The sequence below is a fragment of the Alosa alosa genome, chromosome 1 (assembly GCF_017589495.1).
Source record: "Alosa alosa isolate M-15738 ecotype Scorff River chromosome 1, AALO_Geno_1.1, whole genome shotgun sequence".
NCBI classification, from domain to species: domain Eukaryota; kingdom Metazoa; phylum Chordata; class Actinopteri; order Clupeiformes; family Clupeidae; genus Alosa; species Alosa alosa.
Window position 1 is genome coordinate 23,385,745 of NC_063189.1, and position 22,370 is coordinate 23,408,114.

The following is a 22,370-nucleotide window of genomic DNA, read 5'->3' on the forward strand; positions in this document are numbered from 1 at the left end:
AAGTGTGTCACACAGTTACACTCAGGTCACATTCAACTAGACTTCCACATCACATTAGATAGCATGTATACATCCTTGACCCTCTGTTACTATACAAGTCATCATATATCAAGTCATCTTATATAAACAGGAAAATAATTTGTGAACCTAAAACAGTCAATTACTGAGTGTGTCACATACTGATGTGTGTGTGTGTGTGTGTGTGTGTGTGTGTGTGTGTGTGTGTGTGTGTGTGTGTGTGTGTGTATGTATGGACTATAGGTGTCTGTAGAATGTGAGGAGAATGACAGGGAAAGCCTATGATCTGTCTATCCTCTGTTTAATGTTGAGTGTATGCAGGCAGACCAGTAAGAGGGAATGGTATGCTGCAGAGTGTGTAAGCATGTGGTGTAGAATAACCTGTGTGTGTGTGTGTCGATGTGTGTGTGTGTGTGAGCTTGCTTGGGGGCGGGGGGTCTTGGACCCACATGTTTGTGTGTGTGTGTGTGTTTGGATATGTGTGGGTTATGAGTGTTTGTGTATGTGTGTGTTAATGTTGCATATGTTTATACGATGTGTCTGTGTGTGTTTTAGGTGAAGGTCAGTACCAGGGAGCAGAAGGGGGTGAGGCATCAACCCCTCCCTCCAGAGGGTCAGGGCTCGCGACTATTATTGTGCCAGATCCCGGACAGCTCTGGTGAGGGAATCTAAATTTCTGTCTTTTGTGTATTTGTGTGTCTGTGTGGACTGTGCGCGCTCAAGTATTCCCCATTCAGGCATTGGTTGGGTGGCGTGCGTGGCATGCGGAGTGTGTGGGGGCATGTCCAGGCAGTGAGACTGCACATGTGTTTGTGTGCCTGGGAGCTGGGGTACTTTTGAGAATGCTGACTGTGTGTGACTGCCTGTGTTTATTGCAACATGTTTATTATAGCAAGGCTGATGGAATGTGTGTGTGTGTGTGTGTGTGTGTGTGTGTGTGTTTACTGCAGTGTGTAGTTCAGATTATGGTATGTATGAGTGGGTGTGATTTTGCTGCAGTGTGTAGTTAAATACGTTGTGTGTGTGTGTGTGTGTGTGTGTGTGTGTGTGTGTGTGCTAGGTGTGCGCATGCTACGCATGCTACGCATGCCGCTACGCGCAGGCAGAACACCCATGCTACGCAGGCAGCGCCGCGGCTCCGCCTGGTAATAGAGAGTGTTGATTCCAAAATGTTTAGACCAACTAGAGAGTGACATTCTGTAGATTTGTCTGTCCTTTACTCCTTAGAGATGGGACAATAGCTTTACTTACCAACTTTTGTTTGTGTGTATTAGTGACTAATACATACTTGTATATACTTGTGTCTAAGTGTAAAAACAGCGAAAGAGAGGCAGGGATATATTTGTATGTGTAGTTATGAATTGAGTGGTGTGTAAGTATGAGTTGGGTGGTGTGTGTTTATGAGGAAGAGAGTAGTCATACTTTAGGTGTGTGTGTGTATGTATGTGAGTGTCTGTGTGTGTGTGCGTGCGTGTGTGTGTGTGTGTGAGTCATCATAGTCTTGGCGTGGGTGTGTGTCTAACTGGTAACGCTCTTTGTGCTACTGTGTGTGTCTATGTGAGTAATTAATGATGTTTGTGTGTGTTTGCTGTGACTGTGTGTTTGCTCATGTTTAGTGACCATTCCCAGTGTGTGTGTATGTGTGTGTGTGTGTGTGTGGGGCAACTGCACTGCTGACAGTGAGTAGTGTGTGAATCTTCCAACCAATAATTTGTGTGTCTGTTTGTGTCTGTGTGTCTATGTAAGTGAATTTTTGTGTCAGGCAGCAAGAGACCTGCTGACTTAGCTGTGTGTGTGTGTGTGTGTGTGTTTTTATACGTACATGACTTGGATAGTGTGTGTGTGTTTGTGTGTGCGTGTGTGTGTTCTGCTGATGGGGTGTGTGGGCGTGTTCCACTTATGGGGTGTGTGTCTGCTGATAACAGTGTGTGTGTGTGTGTGTGTGTGTGTGTGTGTGTGTATGTGTGTGTAAAAGACAGAGAGAGAGAGAAAGGGAGAGATACTGCGGATGTTTAATGTGCATCCTCTTTTGTATTTATGTCAGAATTTGGCTTGATAGACTACAAAACTCTTGAAAAAAAACAAGTTCAAGTTCAAGTTCAGTACCGAATTTCAACTCTTCCACATGTGGCTTAGCCTACCTTTTTTCAAATCTGTTTTTTACCACCTAGCAGCAAGTGTGCTTCACATTGTAAATGTATCATTGCTGTCTGGTCCCTGAAAAAGCCCCTACTCATACTAAACACTCATGCTACGCCTTCTTCCATGCTAAACACTTGTAACCGGAGGGTTGCCGGTTCGAACCCCGACCAGTAAGAACGGCTGAAGTGGCCTTGAGCAAGGCACCCAACCCTCACTGCTCCCCGAGCGCTGCTGTAGCAGGCAGCTCACTGCGTCGGGATTAGTGTGTGCTTCACCTCACTGTGTGTTCACTGTGTGCTGAGTGTGTTTCACTAATTTACGGATTGGGATAAATGCCCCATAAGGGACCAAATTTCCCTTATGGGATCAAAAGAGCATATATACTTATACTTATATAGGCATTAGGGGTGTAAAGGTACACTTATTCATAACGAACCATTCAGATACAGGACGTTAGGTTCGATACAGATGCGTAACGAATGTACCAAACGCACCAAATGCAGTTTTTAACGTTTGTCTTTTTTGCTTGGGGACCATGTTTCAAATTCGAGTTCCCACACAAACATTTTAAGTAGCGGACCATATGTCAGTTTTGTCAATTAACATCAAAATACATTTGACACCTTTTCAAAATACTATACTCAGTGAATTAATTACCTACAGGCTTACTGTACTGAAAATTCACTGAACCGTGACTTCAAAACCAAGGTACACACCAAACTGTGATGTCTGTGTACCATTACAGCCTAACAGACACATATCCAATCTACCATTTATTGGTAAAAAATGTTAACAAAATAGTTCAAAAAAGTTTTCAGACCAATGACAAGCACTCTTGTTTTTATCGTTTTAAATAACATACACTTTAATCCTAGTGTTACTGGAATTTAGTGCAGCCTTTGACACTGTTGATCAACCTACTACACAGACTAGAACATTGGGTTGGATTAACAGGTCTAGATATCAATTGGCTCAAATCATACCCTCAAGAAAGGAGCTTCTTTGTTGCCATCAGCCACGGTACCTCAACACCAACATCCTTGACCTGTGGTGTTCCCCAGGAGTCGATTTAGAGGCCACTATTATTCAACCTTTACAGTATATTTTCCCACTTGGACAAATCATCAAGAACAATTTTATTTCCAATCATAGCTATGCTGATGACAGCCAAATGTACTTAAGCATGTCACCTAATGACTAAAGGTCCCCTTGAATCTCTTTGTTAATGCATTTACCAAATTAACAACTGGATGTCTCAAAAATGTATTCAGTGAAACAGAAAGAAACTGACCTAATTATATATGGTTAAAAGGAAGGAAGACTTTGGGTTGCCACTCTTCTTTATACAAAAGGGCTTAAAGCAAATGGTATCTAAATTTCAACAGCCACATGAAAGCAATAACTAAATCAGCTGTTTACCACCTCAAAAACATTGCAAAACATAGAGGTCTTATGTCAGAAACGTATTCATGCATTTATCTCCAGCAGGGTTGATTATAGCAATGGGCTTTTCATAGGGCTTCCTAAAAAGACCATTGAACTTAAAGGATAATTCCGGTGTGATTTTGACCTACAAGATGATTTATACAGACAGTACCTTAAGGAATTTTACCGTTCGACGCCATCTTGAATTTAGTCACAATAAGTCGAGCGACAAGTACGAATGAACATGTATGATAAGGGGTCAGATTCCAAAAGTTCTGTGTGGAAATGCATGGATTCCAGTTGCTGCTACTGGAAGCAATTGAATCCATCGTGCTTCAGCAGGACACACCTTCCAGACCTCTCAGGTCACAGAAGAAATATTTGTTGGTAAAACCAGCTGTCAGAACTAAACATGGTGAAGCAGTTTTTAGCGGCTAAGCTGTTCTCAGATGCTTTCTGTTAACTAATTAAATGCACTTCCTGTTAATGAGATGTACTCTGTGTTTTTATGTATTTTTTGTATTTTACTGTATTTTATGTAGTTTATCTAAATTGAATTAAATAATTGATGTCTATTATTTACTTGGCTTTGCTTTTGTTTATATAAAGCACATTGAATTACCACAGTGTATGAAATGTGCTATATAAATAAACTTGCATTGCCTTGCCTTGTCATATTTGAGTGAATGTGTGTGTGTGTGTGTGTGTGTGTGTGTGTGTGTGTGTGTCCATTGTTTGGTCTCTGTGTTATGTGTGTGTATGTTATGTTTGTGTGTGTGTGCACCCACAAGGGTATGTGTGTGTGCATGCATTGAGCTTTCTCTGTGTGTGTCTCAGTGTGTCTGAACAGGGAGAGGAGGGGGACAGTGGTGCGCGGGGGCCTGTTCTCTACCCCTCCACCCCTAACTGCCGCATCCGGGAGGTGCATTGTGGGAATCAGGTGCGGCTTGTCGTCATAGCCATCCGCGACATCACTAAGGGAGAGGAGATAACGGTGGACTACAGTCTGACTGAATGGGGCGAGAACGCAATGGTGAGCCTCACCGTAACCATGGCAATAGTAACCATGCCTGATTTATTTTCCCCTACACTCTCTCTCTCTCTCTCTCTCCCTCCCCCCTCCTATCTCATCTCAGCATGTTGCTGATAACGATCCATAAGGAGTCTGATTGCTGTGATCATCAGTTTTACTCATTTCTCTTACATTACTCTTTATTTTGTCATTTACTGCTGTGCAGTATTTATATTGATGCATTTTTTAATATTCACCAATGAATTTATTTAGTCATTAATAAATTAATACATTTATTCATAAGCTTAAACACATGTGATACATGTTGGGTGAATGTGCAGCGACTGAATCCGGATGGGTACAGTGCATAACAACATCTGTGGCCATGGTAACGGCTCAGTGACTGATAGTTGAGGTGGTGATAATTATGTACTAAATATGAATATTCATGCCTCTTGCACAGGGTTTCCATGGCACCGTGCCTCCGGCCGGCTTCGAGTGTAACTCTGACCCTGAGAATGGTATCAAGAAGGTGAGACTCCTATTGGCCCTGCTTGTGTGTGTGTGTGTGTGTGTGTGTGTGTGTGTGTGTGTGTGAGAGAGAGAGAGAGAGAGAGAGAGAGAGAGAGAGAGAGAGGGTAAGGGTGTGTATATAGTGGGAGTGTGTGTGTGTGAGAGCAGAGGATAAGCGAATGCGTGTGTATGTGTGTGTTTTATATATACAATATATTTTTAATACCAAAACTAACATTACATTGTGTTTGTGTGTCACAGGAGGATGAGGCTGGGCAGGTGCCGGTCTCCGTCTCTGATTACCTCACTCCATCCTGGTCCCTCTCTCCGTCTTCGTCCCCACTGTCGCACTCCGACGGCAGCGACTCTGACTGTGAGGAAGACGAGGACGAGGAGGGTGCCAACGGCTCAGGCCAGAGGGGCCGTACCCAGCACCGCCACAAGAAGCGCCGGCCAAACCCCTCACTGGCCCTGGCTTCCGCCTGCCCCAAGAAGAAGCCCCCGCAGCCGCGGCCTCCGGGCCGCCCGCCCGGCTGCTCAGCCACGGCCTCTGCGTCTTCGGCGGCCTCTGGCATTCCCCGCTCGCTGCCGTCCTCTCCGCCGCAGCCACCTCAGCCGTCACGCCCGCTCTTCAAGTGTCCAGCGCCGGCTGTGGGTGCCAGCGGGGTCCACCTGCGCATCCCCATGCCCTACAAGCAGTGCTGCGTGTACTGTGGCCGCCACTTCCGCTCACTGCAGCGCCACCTGGACAAGCACCATACCCACCAGCCGGACGTGCGGGCGGCCCTGGAGCGCGCCCATGCCCAGCCGCACCCCTCGGCACACCCCACGCACCTCCACGCCTCCCTGCCTTCCTCCTCCTCCTCCTCCCTTCCCACGCCTCGAGATCGGCCCTGCTGCCGGAGGAGGGAGCCGACGGCCCCAGATCCCGGCCAGCCCCCGGCTTAGACACGCCTTCTCCCAATTCCAGGAGGAGCCCCGCCTTGTCCCCTGGGCCCCGCAAGAGCCCGGCCCCGATAGTGACAACTCCACCCAGGAGGGGCGGGGTCCCAGTGTCTGTGTTGAAGAGGAGCCCACCCATGCAGGTGGTGAGCCCACCCAGGAAGGCAGGACGGAAGGTGAAGAAGGAGAGAGAGGAGGAGGTGGAGGAGGCCGAGAGGAGGCCCAAGGAGGAGGAGGTGCCCACACCCATCTACATGGAGCACAAGGAGGTGCTGGAGATGCAGCAGCAGCAACAAGCCTCTCAGCCACGCCCACTCCCAGCGGTCACTCCAGATGAGGATGAGGACGACGAGAACGGCATGGGCGACTACGACAGCGGAGCTGATGATAAGAAGGATATCATGAGGTATGAATTCCCCTGTAAATGTACCGCCTCTAAAACACACTCACACCTCACAGGTTAGAAAACAGAGAGATTACACAAGTCAGATCTGAGTGAATATGTAAGGGCTTATGGACAACATGTCGTTCTGGTAGCAGAGGTTAATGCACATTCGAAGTGGACATTCAGTGCAGTCACAGTGCAAAGTGGAGTTACCTTTGCGACGTTGCCTTTAGTGTTGCACGGTGTACGGATACTAGAAATGTATCACAATGCCTTCACGTAAAAAACTATACGATTTCTGACGGTTTTAGAATCGATTCTTTATTAAAATAATAGCGTTCTGTGTCTGTGTGGACTGCTCCCACTCTCCATGCTCCTTGCATGCATCTAGGCAAGTGGGCGTGTCAAGCAGGCAGCTCTGAGTGAGTGAGTGCGCAGCAAACGTCAACACAAGTTATTTGCCGACAATCCTCGGCTTGTGGATAAAACAAAAGGTTGCAGTGAAATTTGGAACTATTTCGGATACTTCGCGGACAGTCAAGGCAAGCCAACAGGTACACAGAGGCCTTTCTGTAAAATGTTTCAGTCATTCAAATGCAAGTAGGCTACGCATATAACTTGGCTAAGCACCTCACAGACATATCCCAACATTTTTAAAGAGTACAACTAACGACAGGTTGATGAATAGGCTATAGAAAACACCACTACACGATTAGTGCCTAACCGCCTAATGTAAAAACTTTGTTCAAACATCATTGGTCTTGTAAAGGACATCTGAGCTATGATGTTTTGATGAGAACACACATCAACGGCAAAGTTTAGAAAATTGTTCTCTATCTTGAGCGTCAAATCCATAGATGCAAATGTCATCGCCAGTGGGAGTTGGCTTAAACCTACATGGTGGTCAATGACTTTACACTATTATGACATCACAATAGGGCAATCAACCTGGCTTGGTTTTGTTTTTAACTGACTCCTGCTCAACTCCAAAGGCTCCCTTTGTCTGTGTCCCACTTCATTCAACCCTAGCAACATCTTAACAACCACTACCGTAATGACAACCTTGCAACCACCGTAGCAAACAGTAACCACCTTAATTATCCTAGCAATATCCTAGGAAGCACTTGCACTGGTATTTCCTCCAAGAAATGCTTTGAGCTATATTGCTCACTTTGCTGATATAATTTCTACGTTTTGATGGCTATAACTGTCTTGTTCGTAGAACTACATCTTTCCGCCACACATCAATTCATCTCTCAAATACAGGACAGACTGCCGTTACTAATTCTAAATGGATGTTGTGGTCAAAAGAATTCTCTTGTGCTTTAGCTTTGTAAAATTACTGTTATCCTCACTCCAGATGCAGTAATGAGTAACAGAGCTAAAGGCCATTTCAGTCATATGTTACACTGTTGCTATGCTCTGAAAGTTGCTAATTTGTAAGTAAGTGTAATATGGCCAAAAAACTGGAGCTACATCATAGGAGTGAATTATATAATATCTGAAAATGAATTGAGGAATTCAACCAAGCAATGGAATGATATATTACACCAGAGCACTGCTAATACTTCTGCTGCATAAACTAAGCTCAACTCATAACAAACCTTTCTCTCCCTCCCCCTCTATGTTCTTATCTCTCTCTTCCTGTCCTGTCTCTCTCCTGTGCAGTTCCAGGCGGCCCCACATCATGCCTCTGCTCTCGTCCCTGTCGTCTCTGGTGCTGTACCTGCGCAGGCTGCAGCACTCGGCCTTCATCTCACTGTCTCGATCACCACAGTCGGCCGAGGCCTGGCGCCTGTTGTGCCACTCCAGCCTGGCGCTGCTCATCCTCTACAACCGCCGGCGTGAGTGCGAGGTCTCCAAGCTCACCATCAATGAGTACCAGTCGCGCATCACACCGCAGTGCCCCGTCCCGGTGCCCCCCGGCGCGCCGCCGGCCCTCACGCCGCTGGAGGCCTCGCTCTCTCCGTTCGAGCGCCTGGTGCTGCCCCACCTGCCACGCGTGGGCGTGCAGGGCAAGCGCGGCCGCGTGCAGCCACTTATCCTGCCGCCACACTCGGAGGCGTGCCTGGACATGCTGCTGCAGACGCGGCCCGGTGTGGGCGTGGACCCGCTCAACCCGTTCGTCTTCGCCCGGCCATACCACTCTCCGGCGACGCCGCTGCGCGGCACCGACCTGCTGCGGAGCCTGGCGCGCTCCAGTGGCACGCGCAACCCACGCGCCCTCACGCAGACACGCGTGCGCCGGCAGGTGGCCATCCTCACGCAGCTGCTGCTGCTGGCCGAGGCCGAGGAGGAGGCGCAGAAGGGCGCCGCCGTGCAGCGCCTGGAGGGCTTCCTGCACCGCGAGTACCACGTCACCCAGAGCTGCGCCGGCATCAGCCAGGACCCAGGCCTGATGGGGCTCATCGGCCGCGTGGTGCTCTGCGGCGAGAGAGACGGCGTGCTCTTCCGCGGGATGAGCCTGCACCACATCTGCCTCGAGCTGGACGGTAAGACATCGAAGCCAAGAGGAAAACAGGGGAGTAGAGAGTGAGAGAGTGAGAGAGTCAGAGACGGACGAAAGGGATTCAGAAAGAAAATGACAGACACATGGAGAGATAATGCTGAAGGTATATATTAAGATAGAAGAAAGAGGGAGTGACATAATTCAAGAGATGGACCAAGAAAAGATGTTGAAAAAACACAGAGGAGATGTGGATAGAGAAGGAAGGACAACTTGAGTAGGGAAGGGAGATTAGATGGGTGAAGGTGGAAGAGGAAGAACACGCAGGATGAAAGAAAGGGAGTGAGATAGAGAAACAAAGCTACAGAGTGTATGAAATGGCGAGAAACACAGACTGAGAGGGCTGAAGAGGATTAGTCATGAGCCTCCGACGGTGCTAATTAATGTGCAGTGTAATAACGAATTACTCCTAATGAGAGATGCAGGGCAACTTTCAAGGAGTGTTTTTCCATTGAGAGTGATTAGTAACCAAACCACTGGTTTTCTCCTTCTTTTTGCATCCTTTCCATCTCTCTTCCCTCTTTCTTCCTTTCTTCTTCCTCATTTTTCCCTTCCATCCTCTCCCTCTCTCTCTCCTTCTCAACACGTAGTGATGTCAGCAAACTCTGGGGACTCATTTTCAGAGGAGTCTGACAGCGAGCAAGGGAAGGAGAAGATGGTGTCAGTGACCCCGGCGGCCATGATTATGATGAAGAAGGGCTCGCCCAACGGCAAGTCCCCGCGTCCCAAGAAGATGAACGGAGCGTCGCCGTTCTCTCCCGGCCGCAAGAGAGGCTCTGGCCAGCCCAAACCAGGTGTGCATTTGTTTGTGTCAAAGTGTTTAAGGTTTCTGTACGGGTACAGATGCTGTTGTGTGTGTATTTGTGTTTTTGATGGGCCTCCATGGGCACAGGTGTTTGTATGTTCTTACAGTGCGGTTGTGTGTGCATAGTTTGTGTGAGTTTAAGTTGGAGTTGTCAGTTGTGTGCCTTGTGCTCTATGAGGTGAAATTAACGAGGAAGGAGGCAAATGTGTCTAGTATCAGTGTGTGAGCGGTTTATGTTGAGGCAGTTCATGAGTAGGTATATTCTTCCGTCACTGAAATGTGGGTGTCTGCATGTGTGAGAGAGGAGAGAGAAAGGGTGGGTGTTTATGTACATGAGAAAGAGATGATTCTCACTGTGGGTAAATCCTGTGGGTGGCACTGAGTGAACATCCTTCTGTGTGTGTGCCTGTGTGTGGTAGGGGGTGGGTGGGGGGAGGTATGTAGATATGAGCAATGCATTCTTACTGCAGTGTGTGTGTCTACCATTAAGTGTACAGTATATATGATCAGTGAACATGACCATCATGCCCCTTTTTAATTGTATGTATAGTATGGAAGCCCTCATCTTGACTCATCCGTTTTTGCCTTTTCCGTTCTCAGGGAAACGCGGTGTGCTGAAGCGGCCGTGGTCGGAGGCAGAGAGGGCAGCCGTGGAGTCACACCTGACGCGGAACATCGCTGAGCTGCGCGTGCCTGCCAAGGCTGACTGTGAGCGCTGCCTGGAGCTCTGCCCCCTGTTGGTGAGCAACCGGCGGGACTGGAGGGCCATCAAGTTCTACTGCCACAACCGCATCCAGCTGCTCAAGAAGACCCGGCAGAGAGAGGGCAACAGCTCTGACCCCCTGCCCATCTGCTAAGAAGAGAGAGAGAGAGAGAGCAAGAGAGAGAGAGAGAGTGTCCTACAGAGTAAGGGAGGAAAAATCATCCTGAGGGATGAGAGTTGTTAAAAAGAAATCGTTAACTAACACTTTTTTTTTTCACATGATGGGTAGTTTGAGTGGCCAAAGATTCTGCCTCCGTTTTCGTAATTGTACGGTACACAGAATGGTACTTCAGGGTCTCAGAGTTATTTTGAGACTGCTTAGGACTCCAGAAAGCTGACAGTTGCAACAAAGAAAATATAAGTGACGCTTTGTGCTACATGTTTTTACTAAAAAACCTCCTAATATGTTCCTTTTTCGAGTCTTATGTAGAGGATTTTTTGATGGAGGCAGTAGCTGCTCTCTTTATTTTGGTGTTTGTTGAAACTGTGCTGCTCCTGGCTGTTGGGAGTGTTGGCTAGGAGAATCTGGTCTGACACAGGCCTCTGACGCAGAGACCAAAGGACTCAAATCACAGGCACAATTGTGTGAAGATGAAGGATTGTCGATAAAGAGGAGGAAGTGGAGGAGCTGAAAGATGAATGTTGACCACTTTTGAGATGAACCACAGAAAGACACTACTTATCAATCACTCACTCTTCTTTGGAGTGTCTGGGCAGCCCAAAGGTTTGCCAAATGGCTTTGAAAATGTTATGTGTCACCAAGTGTATGTATACTACAGATTGATCTTTGCGTTCTTATCATTCTATGTAATGGTTTTTTTTTTCAAGTGGCCAGTGTAGCTTATATATAACTGTTGTGGACAGCTACTTCCTGTGGTGTACAAATGGATGTGCTAGTGGACATATTTGCTGAACTTCAAGCCCTAAGGGCCCTCAAGACCATGAGGTCATCACAAGGTCACAATCACTTCACCCATATCGAACACGTAGCTTAGCCACACATCTCAGCCTCAGATACTTGAAGTTATTTAACAGTTCATGCCTTCTGTTACTACACACGGTTTTCAGTCTCTCTGCTAGTTGCATTGTATATATAGATATACTATTATAATTATAATTATTATTATTGCTATTATCACCATAATTATTACTATTTAAACTGGTTGTGTTTTTATCGAAATATCTCTCCATTAAGCTGTACGTGTACATAAGGTTTTGTAAATAATACAACAGACATGCAAAGATGACGACGATGAAACACACTGTATAGACATATGCTTCGATTATTTGTGTTCAATGGTGTTTTTCTTTTTTTACTGGTCTGTAATAAAAGTAACTTTGTTTTTGCAAATGTGTAGTTGTCAGGCCTTCTGTGACCACTAGATGGAGCTTTAACACTGATGTCACACACACACACACACACACACACACACACACACACACACACACACACACACACACACAGAGCCAATCCGATCAGTCAGTCAGCCATTCCAGAATTTGGTTTGTAGTACCTCAGTTTGATGCTATGAAAATATACATGTGCAAAAAAGTGAATTAGTCAAAGATTGTTGCATTTTAAAAAGTATTTCTCTGGGATAGAATCAAGTCAAACTGCAATATAAGAGATGGACAGCAGATGGCACTGTGGAGTTGCATTTTCAGTTTTTGTCCCATCAGATGGCTGGGTCCTAGCCTGGAGATTCCAGACCCTGGTAATCTAGAAAGATTAAGGGTCTGGCCACAAATAATGTAATAGCCCAACTCGGGGCGCCACCAAGCGTGCATTTGAAAATCTCACTGCACGCAACTGGATAAGACTATGCGACTAATGTTTACTGACTGATTCGGGACTTCGACGCAATTGGATAACACTACGACTGTCATCTGTTTAGGTCGCCTTTGGCCCGCCTATATCAGATACACCGACGTGATTGGCTCCCCGCGATACAAGTGGCAAAAGTAACGTGCATCATTACTCATTGCCAGAGTGTCTCACAGAGACAATTCAAATTGTGCTCTTGCAAGAACTCTGGATTTTCCAGGGTAGCTGGGTCCTAGATACACTAGCAGAACCAACATACTCTGGCTGGCCAAAAAAAGGTCACCACCTGGATTTAACTGAGCATATCGGTAAGAGCCTCCATGTGAGGGCAGTGCTATGATCTGGGGTTGCTGCAGTTGGTCAGATCTAGGTTCAGTTACAATATACTGTATGTGCCCAAAGAATGAGGTCAGCTGACTATCTGAATATAGTGAATGTCCAGGTTATCCCATCAATGGATTTTTTCTTCCCTGATGGCATGGGCATATTCCAAGATGACAATGCCAGGATTCATCAGGCTCAAATTGTGAAAGAGTGGATTAGGAAGCATGAGACATTTTCACACATGGAATGGCCACCACAGAGTCGAGAATCTTTGGGATGTGCTGGAGAAGACTGCGTAGTGGTCCGAATCTCCCGTCATCAAGACAAGATCTTGGCGAAAGATTGATGCAATGCTGGACGGAAATAAATGTTGTGACATTGCAGAAGCTTGTGTCACAACATTTATTGTGCCACAGTGAATGTGTGCCGTAATCAAAGCTAAAGGCGGTCCAACAAAATAGTGTGTGACCTTTTTTATGGCCAGGCAGTGTATGAACTAACATAAAAACATTTTGACTTGAAGGCTGTTACCGAAGGTAGACATATTTTAAAGAAACTTGGGTCATTGTTTAATTTACAGTGCTCTGCAAACATTTTCAGAAGATGCCTCAGCAATTAATTCAGTGAGCAACACTTCATTATTAGTGATATCCAAACTTCAGAGACACTAACATTTTTAACATTTGTGCAAGGACAAAATACAATGCAAAACATGCAAAAGTATTGATTTATTCAGTAAATAAACACATAAGTAATAAACATGTACTACACAAGCTAACAGATTATTAAATGAAACTACTAAACAATGGTTAATAATTTTCAGGCCAATACAATCCTAACAAAGGCATTAATTATCTGTTAGGAACTATCTGTGTCTACCTCCCCTTCTTCGCCCTCTGTCATTTTTTGTCATGTCTTTGTTTAGAATACAGGTCTACCACCTTTCACTGAGTGCCTTGACTCTTGCTCAGGGTGAACATTAGAAAATGCCAGTCAGAGCTTTGACTATATCAGCAGCACAATATAGTGAAATTCAAAAAGTTGCACAAAATGAAAAATTATACAGCAGGCCTACTAGTGTGTTGATCACAAATCCAATGTTAATGGTTAACAGTGATACTAGTTCATGTAGGAGTAATTAAGAAACAAAGTCTATTTCCCCTAGCATACAGTGAGAGGATATTTGTCTCTTAGTCCGGGACTTAGAACAGGTGTCAGCCCACCTGACTCTTTGAAATACTTAAAGGAACACAAGGGCCATCCGTTCTCAGCATTAAAAAATGACATAGTGTGAATGCCCTTTTTACTGGAGTTTAAGTACACCCCAAGTTTGCAGAGCTGCTTTACTGTAGGCACAAGAAGAGGTGGTTTTGTGTTGGCAAATAGTCCTGTTCCCTTTTCATAATGCAGCACCCAAAAGCCGTTCTCTGGGGTTATAGGGACTCTGGGTGTCAACTTTGCTGCTGTGGTGCTGCACACCCCTACATACCAGGACTGTTTGTCTGGCTTCTTCATTTCCACCTCCCAGTAGTGCCGCCCTGAGCTTAGTGGTCCCGTACACAAAACATGAGGGAAGTAATTGTCATGGCCATGTATTTTCTCTGGTTGAGGACAGTACACCGTCGCACCCTTTCCTTTCACTGTCAGTGAAGGAGGGACAGTTTTTTCGTCCACAATTAGTTTTAGTACTATAAGAAAGAAACATACAGTGCCGATTCATAATTAGTTATGTTACAAATGATAATTTATGTGTTTTATTAAAATGTAGCATGCATGCTTTACCTTTGTGTTGCTTCGCCTCGTCCCATTCTGCACATGCAAAGTTTCCAAAAAGGCATGTTATCTATCAAAATTTACCTTAATTCCCAAATCTCTGTTGTTAAGTTTGCATTATTATTTAACATCATTATAACATCTATGAAAAACCCATTTCGGGGTGTCAAGTAAAGACATCAGTATAAAGACAGAAACAAAAAGCCTATGTATGTAGTTTACCTGGTGTTTGTGAGACATCTACTTCTGTGTTTGTCTCTTTGTCTTCCCCTTTAGGTTTCTCTGGAGGTTTCTCTGAATTAAAGACAGAAGACAAATCATTTCACATCTGATCTGATTACCGGTATTATTCTGTCACCAGTATGTATAGATAATGTTAAATATTTTCACACATATAACAGCTTAAAAAGACAGAAAGATAACAGTTACCTGAATGAATTTCCTCAGTTGTGCCTTCACTTAACTCTTTAGAGTTTGTAGGTTCTGTGCATGAGTTTGAGTTTGCTAGAAAATATATCATGTATTTCACAACTGTAAAAACCAACATAAAATTAACATTGGAATCAGTTTTACCCTTAGTACAGATAGATACATACCTCTATGTTCCATCTGCTCCTCTTGTCCGACTGAAACAATGTAAAGAGGTTAAACTCGAAAAGAGAAAATGCATGTAGCTGTGGTGAATACTAAATATAATAGCATCCTGATCAATATACATTTTATGTTTAAAATCAACTATAACTGCATAACTGGAAGTTAGATGATACCATAATGCAACTGGAAGAGTATGATACCATAAAACATCAACATTACATTTAACGATTTCTTCATCCGTGGCTTCTGGAAAAGAATGTAAAAATATTAGGCATTGAAGAAAACAGGTGTGTGTGTGTGTGTGTGTGTGTGTGTGTGTGTGGAGGGTGGGTGGAGGGTGGGGGTGGGGGTGGGGGTTAATGGCATGGATGAATAAATAATGAATAAGATGCAGACTTGACTCAAAAACAGTTTAGTGTTTTTGAGTTTTATGCAATGCTGAACAGCGCTTAGGAAAGACAAATACCTTCTCTGTTACTGTTCTTCTGAGATAGAAGCCATTTAATAAAACCTGTGGCAAAAATAAAAATTATGTCATCATGATGCCAGGGAGTAAGGTGTGGTGCATAGAATTGTAAACATATTGATACTTAAGTATATGATACCTTTTTTGTGTAGATGATATATGCCAACCCCCAAGAGACACAATGCTAGAATAGCAATGACAACATCTTTCCAAGCTCCTGTTAGGAGGAAGTTAACATTTACTCAATGACCCTTTACTGCCTTATCACATACAGTACATGCACAGGTAGTTATTTAGGAAAAATGTTGGGTTTCGGGGGGCCCAGCGCAGGGGTGGAGTGGCCCCGGTGACCAAACAAAGTTTTTCCGTAAAAGTCTAGTGGGGCTACATGCCCACTGAGTTTCATGTGCCCCGGTGTTTCGGTGTTCCAGGAATCGTTGACCAAAAATTCAGGAAGTTGATAACGGTAACAGCAGTCATAATAAATAGCATATGATGACTCTGGTGTCAAGTCCACTGATGTTGATGCTAGGATGACCATTAGAAATGCCTGAAGCATGCGCTAACGGACAGGATTCACCAACACCAACACCCTTTGACACCTCTTATGTATTTCCACTAATCAGACCCACCTGTTGGGGTGCATGTCTGCTCTCTTGAGAGGTGCAGAGCCACCCTGCTCTCCATCATCTCCTGATCAGGCAGACCCACAGAGCAGAAGAGTCCGTCTGAATCCGAGGGTGAGACGAGCATCCAGGAGCTCACTGTCGTCAAGCCCTGGTCATCTGAGAGAGATGGATTGGACAGGCAAAATCAGAGATATAAGTAGAAAGCTGTAAACTTCCTTATGAAATAATTTGCTATCATATTTTTAGCCTTCACTCCATACGCACTGCACAGTGCACATAATCTTTTAGAATATTGTGAATGAAAAGCACATAATGATTTAGGTATCCTACCCTTTGAATGAACCTTGTTAAGGCCTTTTTTAATCTCAATTCCTTTTCTGTTTCTCCAGGTGAAAGTGGGCTGTGGAGACCAACCCTCTGAAACACAGGTAACATTCACCTGCCCATTGCCTCTATCAGTGATGGATATGAGTGGGACAGAGCCTAGAACTGTGGAAGAGAAGGCAATTGAACCAGAGAGTTAGGAGAGATATATAAATGGGAGACCAGAAACAGGATAACTGTATCACTTCTGTTGAGAAATCTATGTGATCTATGTTCTATTCCTAACACTAGCTGTGGTGAACTATTGTTGTAAAAGGCAAAACACTTTACAGTATCTTCTCAAGAAGACATGATGGATAGAATAGTTCCTCACAGATTCCGCTGATTTATTTTGTCTGACTTAAATTGCAGCTTGTTTAAAGATGTCAGGTGCATACCAGTTTTACTTTTCTTTGCACTGTCTAGACATGCTGAAATATGATACAAAAATAAATGTTCATTTGAGTTCCTACAGTAGAGTAGATTGAGGAAAGCCCACCCCTTGTCAGCCATTAGACTACATAGGTCAATTAATTTGAGCACAGTCAATGTCACCTGAATTAAAAAAAAGATTCAGACACTTTAACCTATTAGCTTCGTAGGTCTTCTTACCTCTAACCTCTGTCAGCACACGTCCCCTTTCATACCAACTATCATGTTGTATGTAGCACACATACTCTCCACTGTCTGACGCAGAGAGATTATCCAGTTTCAGGGAAGCGTTCCCCTCCTCAAGTGCCCCAAATAGAGATGCCCTGCCTGTGTACTGAGTGTCAGCAGCCTCTTGTTCCTCAACCTGAAGCTTCTTGTAGAGCAGAATTGGGGTGTCATATTTGTCCGGGCGATACCAGCGTACCTCGCTTGGGTGAAACGGAGGAGAGACTGAACAGGGCAAAGTTATGGTGTCTCCAGGTGAGGCCAGGATCTTCTCACCAGGAACCAGGATAGAGAAGGACACTGAGGCTGAAGAGAGTGGTGACGTTACACAGTTAGTATATAAGTATATACTCTTTTGAAAATTTGGTCTCTACATTTATCCCAATCTGTGAATTAGTGAAACACACACAGCACAAAGTGAACACACAGTGACACAGCACACACTAACCCGGAGCAGTGAGCTGCCTGCTACAGCGGCGCTCGGGGAGCAGTGAGTGGCCTTGGGCCTTGCTCAAGGGTGGGCATATTTTCCCTACTGGTCGGGGATCGAACCAGCAACCCTTCGGTTACAAACCCGAAGCCCTAACCAGTAGGCCACAGCTGCCGCAAAAGCACTCAGTGCACCACACAGTGGAGACAATGGCACGTAAAGGCTACAGCTCTAAACCACTTACCCACAGTCTCCTCAGCATGGAGAACAACCAGCATCAGACAAAGCCTAGGGAGCAACATATCTGTAATCATAAAAAAATGGTCAATTCATTTAGCGGCGCTTGTCAATTAACACAAACTTTGTACAATTTGATGAATATGATCATACCCACTACTGGCACACAAGTCACATAACCTTATCATGTTACTAACGCTTTTAAAACAGTTCCACAACACTGAACTACCCCTGACAATAACAAATAAAAATGCTACCGTTTTATAGTCTGTTCTTTCAGTTTTGTTTTGTAAATCATATTTCTAAAATGGCGTTGCTTCACTGTCATATCTGTAGACTATACAGTTTTAACTGAAAGGCAGGAGTTGTACTTTTATACTCACCTCTTAAGATACATCCAACCATGTATAAAATATGCCTTCAAAATATGCATTAAGTCTTCATTTCAATGATAAGGCATCAAAGTAGTTCCTCAAACAGTCAGACTTAACCGACCTCTTTCTCTCAATGAAGCCCTCCCTTCTTCCGCACTGTTGCCTACCTAAGGCATAACAAACTGTAAATTATTGACAAACTGTAAATAATTCACATCACTATAAAGTGACCATGAACAAAAATGAAAGTAAAATGTATCAGTGAAAGATACGGTACTGTCCAAAGGAAAATAAAAAAAATCTTGTACTGCCATATCGCATGCCACTTAAAATATATTTTGTATATTATACAGAATGTAGGTCTAGCATTTTAGGTTTGTATAAAATGTGGGCATTTCAAAACTACAATACTTTCCCAGTTATAATGGATAAACAAGTCAGCCAAGATTTCTTTGTAAATATTGTGTTCTTCAATTACATGTATGTGAGCACAGATACCTCCACCAGAGAGACATTTCTGTCTGATGCACCATTGGGCCAGTTGCAGGGTGGTCATCTGGGGGCCACTGATGTTTCGTTCCTTTAATCCTGAAACATCTCAAGGTGGTGGAGCAGCAACAGGGACGTCTCTCTCCTGACCCCTGCTGCTCACCCCCAGGATCCATGATGTTCCCAGGCCTTCTTCTGAATTAAATCTTGAAGCTGTGCTGTCTCCTCTGCCAGATCTTTAAGTTTGGTGACAGTGACTAAAGGTTTGGTTCTGCAACTCTCCTCTACTGGGTAGGTTTGTGCTGTCCATCCTTGGGTGTACACACTAGTGATGGGCAAATTAAGCTTTGGTGAACCACTAAACCACAGCAGTGTGAAGCTAGCAACACTAATGAAAAAATCCAATATGGCTGCCACATGTAGATTTTTCAACATAAAAGTCCTTACCCAAACCAGTATATGTAACCAAAAATATTGGGTTTATATTTTTATATTTTTTTATATTGAGATGGTGATGCTTTTTAAGTGGGTATACTGAGATAGTGATGCTTTTTAAGTAGGTTCATGAGCCCCCATGTTCATCACCAGAATTCTCCTTTAAACCAACTGATTCATTAAAAACCTATCATGTTGTCCCTCTATAATGTTTGGCCATAGAATAATTATTTTTTTCCATTCATTTTCTCATTCTTTATTAACTATAATACCACCCAAGTTGTATACCATTGCATGCATTTCTGGCTATTACTGTAGGCCACACTAAATGGAGGCTAAGGGACAGAGAAGTTGAACATAGGTATGCCATTCAAGCTGGAAATATGAATTATCCTGTAGCCAAACATTATAGAGGTATAACATGGGAGGGGGTTGCCTTTGACCTGTAGAAACAAACATGTGCGTTCCTAAGGCATTTCTAGAGACATAGAATTATAGAGGGACAACATGATAGGTTTTTAATGAATCAGTTGAAGCAAGCCATCGTCCCATCATGTTTCAAAGCTGCCACCATCATACCTGTGCCGAAGAAAACTGCTCCATCCTGCTTCAATGACTACCGCCCTGTGGCACTGACACCCATCATCATGAAGTGCTTTGAGCGGCTTGTCATGTCACATATCAAAGCCATTCTCCCCCCCACCCTGACCCCTTCCAGTTTGCATACCGAGCCAAGCGGCCTACAGAGGATGCAATCTGCTCTGCCCTCCACCCAGCCCCCCACCCACCTGGAAAAAAAAAAGAGACTCATATGTGAGATTGCTGTTTATAGACTTCAGTTCTGCATTCAACACCATAATACCACAACAACTCATCTGCAAACTTGACAAACTGGGACTCAGTACCTACCTCTGCAACTGGCTACTGGACTTCTCTGTCAGAGGCCCCAAGTAGTACGTGTTGGCAACAATACCTCAAGCAGCATCACACTGAGCACAGGGGCCCCCAAGGCTGCGTGCTCAGTCCGCTGCTCTTCACCCTGCTGACGATGACTGCACTGCAACCTACAGCAACAATCACATAGTGAAATTTGCTGACGACACAACTCTGGTGGGTCTCATCACCAAGGGGCTTAATTTAGACTCAATACAGGTTGGAGGTCGACCATCTGACCACGTGGTGCAGGGACAACCGCTGAACGCCAGCAAGACCAAAGAGATTGTTGTTGACTTCCTCGAGAGGTCACACCCAACACCTGCCACTGACCATCGACGGTGCTGTGGTGGAGAGAGCGAGCAGCACCAAATTCCTGGGGTGCACATCAGTGAAGACCTCTCCTGACCACCAACACTGCATCACTGGCTTAAGAGCTCAGCTCCGCCTGTACTTCCTAAGAAACTCAGGCGAAGCAAGTGCTCCACCAGCCATCATGACCACATTCTACCGAGGCACCATCGAGAGCATCCTCTCCAGCTGTATCGCTGTGTAGGGAAGCTGCACTGAATACAACAGGAAAGCCCTGCAGCGCATAGTGAACACAGCTGGAAGGATTTTGGTGCTTCACTCCCTCCCTGAAGGATATTTACACCACCCACCTCACCTCCAAGTATTACACTCAAAATTGTGAGTGATGCAAGTCACCCCGCCACAATCTGTTTGATCTACTGCCCTCTGGGAAGAGGTACAGAAGCCTCGCGCTCCCGACTACCAGACTCACCAACAGCTTCATACACCAAGCCGTATGATGCTGAACTCTCTCCTCCTCTCCCCTCCACCCTCAGCTACATAACATCCTGGACATTGGACCCAAAAATGGTCGCCTGCACTACTCCACTTGCACACTTGCACACTTGCACACTTTTACAACTGGTGTTGTTGTCCTGAAACACAACACTTCTGCTGCTCTTACATAACTTGCACCACTATGCCACTTTCTTCTTACTTAGGTCAAACAGAACTACCCAAGCCTTTTATTGGCCTGAATTTGCACTAGTATTTTTATTGACTGTCTATGCACAATTTCAACCACATTTTGCTGCTCTTATTTTTTCATTATTATATGTGCCCTCTTATTTACTTATTTACTTACTTTTTTGTTTACTTGAATGTTATGTTTGTCTGTGGACCTAAATTGGTAAAATATGTCTTGTCTTCACCGTGGGATAGTGAGAAACGTAATTTCGATCTCTTTGTATGTCTGGAACATGTGAAGAAATTGACAATAAAGCTGACTTTGACTTTGACTTTGACTTTGATAGAAAACAACATTGAGCTAATGGTAACTTGGGGACAAAACACAAGTTTTACGTAATGTTGACTTTTTGTAGAACATTATTACGAAGTCCAATTAATTTCAAAGTATCTGCATTGTTCTGAACATTTCAACCCTCTGGACAAATTGGTCTATTATACCTATATATAGAGTATATCTATTATTAGAGCTCCAGACCAGAGTCCAGCATTTCAATTTCCCAGTGCTACCCTGTATTAAATTCAGTGTTGCACTGTCAGGCCATTTTAATTCCACAAGAGGGTGCCAGAGCAGTACTGAAATCACTGACCGCTCCCTATAGTTTGTGACTTTTGAGGATGACGTTACTGCATTGACATGGAATGGTGGCTGGAATATGGAGCTAGGAAATCTGTGATGTATTCTGCCGCTGCTCTGACAAGGGATTTAAAACCAAAAATATAAAACATTTTTTAAATGAATTCTGCATTTGACTGGCAGCCAATGCAAATGAGCTAGGAGTAATGTGCTCTGTTCATTTGGTTTCCTGAAGTCTGGCCACTGCATCATAAACAACTGGTAGTCACGTTGGAGTGGGTAGACCACATGCACATAACACAATATAGGCCTTCATTTCAGCAATGAACTTTAGCAGTGATGTTAAAGAGAAACTATGCAGTTTTCGCTTTTTGCTTGCAGGTTTCTCTGCAGAGCTCCCACAGCTTCAGAGTATATATTTTATGACACTACTCAATCGTTCAGTCTGCTGTTTCCTCTTTCCCTGTTCCTCTGACAACGGTCTCAGACAATGTCTGAGAAACTCACCTTGTTCTAGCCGGTGCCTGGTGTGTATGTGTGTAGTGCAGTAAAGCAATTCGTTACACTGGGAGGCTGCGAGACTTTCTATCTCTGAGTCTGTCAGTCCGCCGGCCCAAAGTTGCAAGGGTGGTTTTTCTGCTCATACTAGGGGAAGCGAGACGGACACCATTCGCCCCAGAAAAACTCATATAACCATTCCAATGACTCCGAAGCT

General features: G+C 44.6%; 2 protein-coding genes across 2 annotated transcripts in view; one reads left to right on the forward strand and one right to left on the reverse strand.

Moving 5' to 3' along the window:
* si:dkey-117m1.4 overlaps window positions 1–11,862 on the forward strand; it is a 19,399-nt gene extending 7,537 nt beyond the window's left edge. Inside the window, exons 3-10 of the mRNA XM_048246809.1 lie at window positions 574–676; window positions 4,423–4,618; window positions 5,061–5,129; window positions 5,372–6,000; window positions 6,036–6,458; window positions 8,106–8,929; window positions 9,534–9,737; window positions 10,349–11,862. Coding sequence (XP_048102766.1) covers window positions 574–676; window positions 4,423–4,618; window positions 5,061–5,129; window positions 5,372–6,000; window positions 6,036–6,458; window positions 8,106–8,929; window positions 9,534–9,737; window positions 10,349–10,605 — 2,705 coding nt within the window. The 3' untranslated portion in view covers window positions 10,606–11,862. The remainder of the gene's footprint in view (window positions 1–573; window positions 677–4,422; window positions 4,619–5,060; window positions 5,130–5,371; window positions 6,001–6,035; window positions 6,459–8,105; window positions 8,930–9,533; window positions 9,738–10,348) is intronic.
* A 1,513-nt stretch (window positions 11,863–13,375) lies between these two features.
* LOC125300947 (butyrophilin subfamily 1 member A1-like) lies at window positions 13,376–18,342 on the reverse strand. The gene is made up of 13 exons (XM_048253144.1): window positions 18,193–18,342; window positions 17,817–17,876; window positions 17,098–17,448; window positions 16,453–16,611; window positions 16,126–16,278; window positions 15,633–15,710; window positions 15,494–15,538; window positions 15,247–15,273; window positions 15,030–15,059; window positions 14,863–14,937; window positions 14,656–14,727; window positions 14,443–14,469; window positions 13,376–14,348 (listed from the first exon to the last, which is right to left on the reverse strand). Exons 1-13 carry the CDS (start codon window positions 18,212–18,214, stop codon window positions 13,822–13,824), a joined length of 1,626 nt encoding a protein of 541 aa, XP_048109101.1. The 5' UTR covers window positions 18,215–18,342; the 3' UTR covers window positions 13,376–13,821.
* Window positions 18,343–22,370: the final 4,028 nt, after the last annotated feature.

Bases quoted from the DNA above. Each gene is read 5' to 3' on its own strand.
- LOC125300947 (XM_048253144.1), bottom strand. From the start codon at position 18,214: ATGGTTGGATGTATCTTAAGAG. The intron at 15,539-15,632 runs GTATCATATACT...TTTTTGCCACAG, and splicing joins ATATCATCTACACAAAAAAG to GTTTTATTAAATGGCTTCTA. The intron at 14,349-14,442 runs GTAAAGCATGCA...TCTTTCTTATAG, and splicing joins CGAGGCGAAGCAACACAAAG to TACTAAAACTAATTGTGGAC.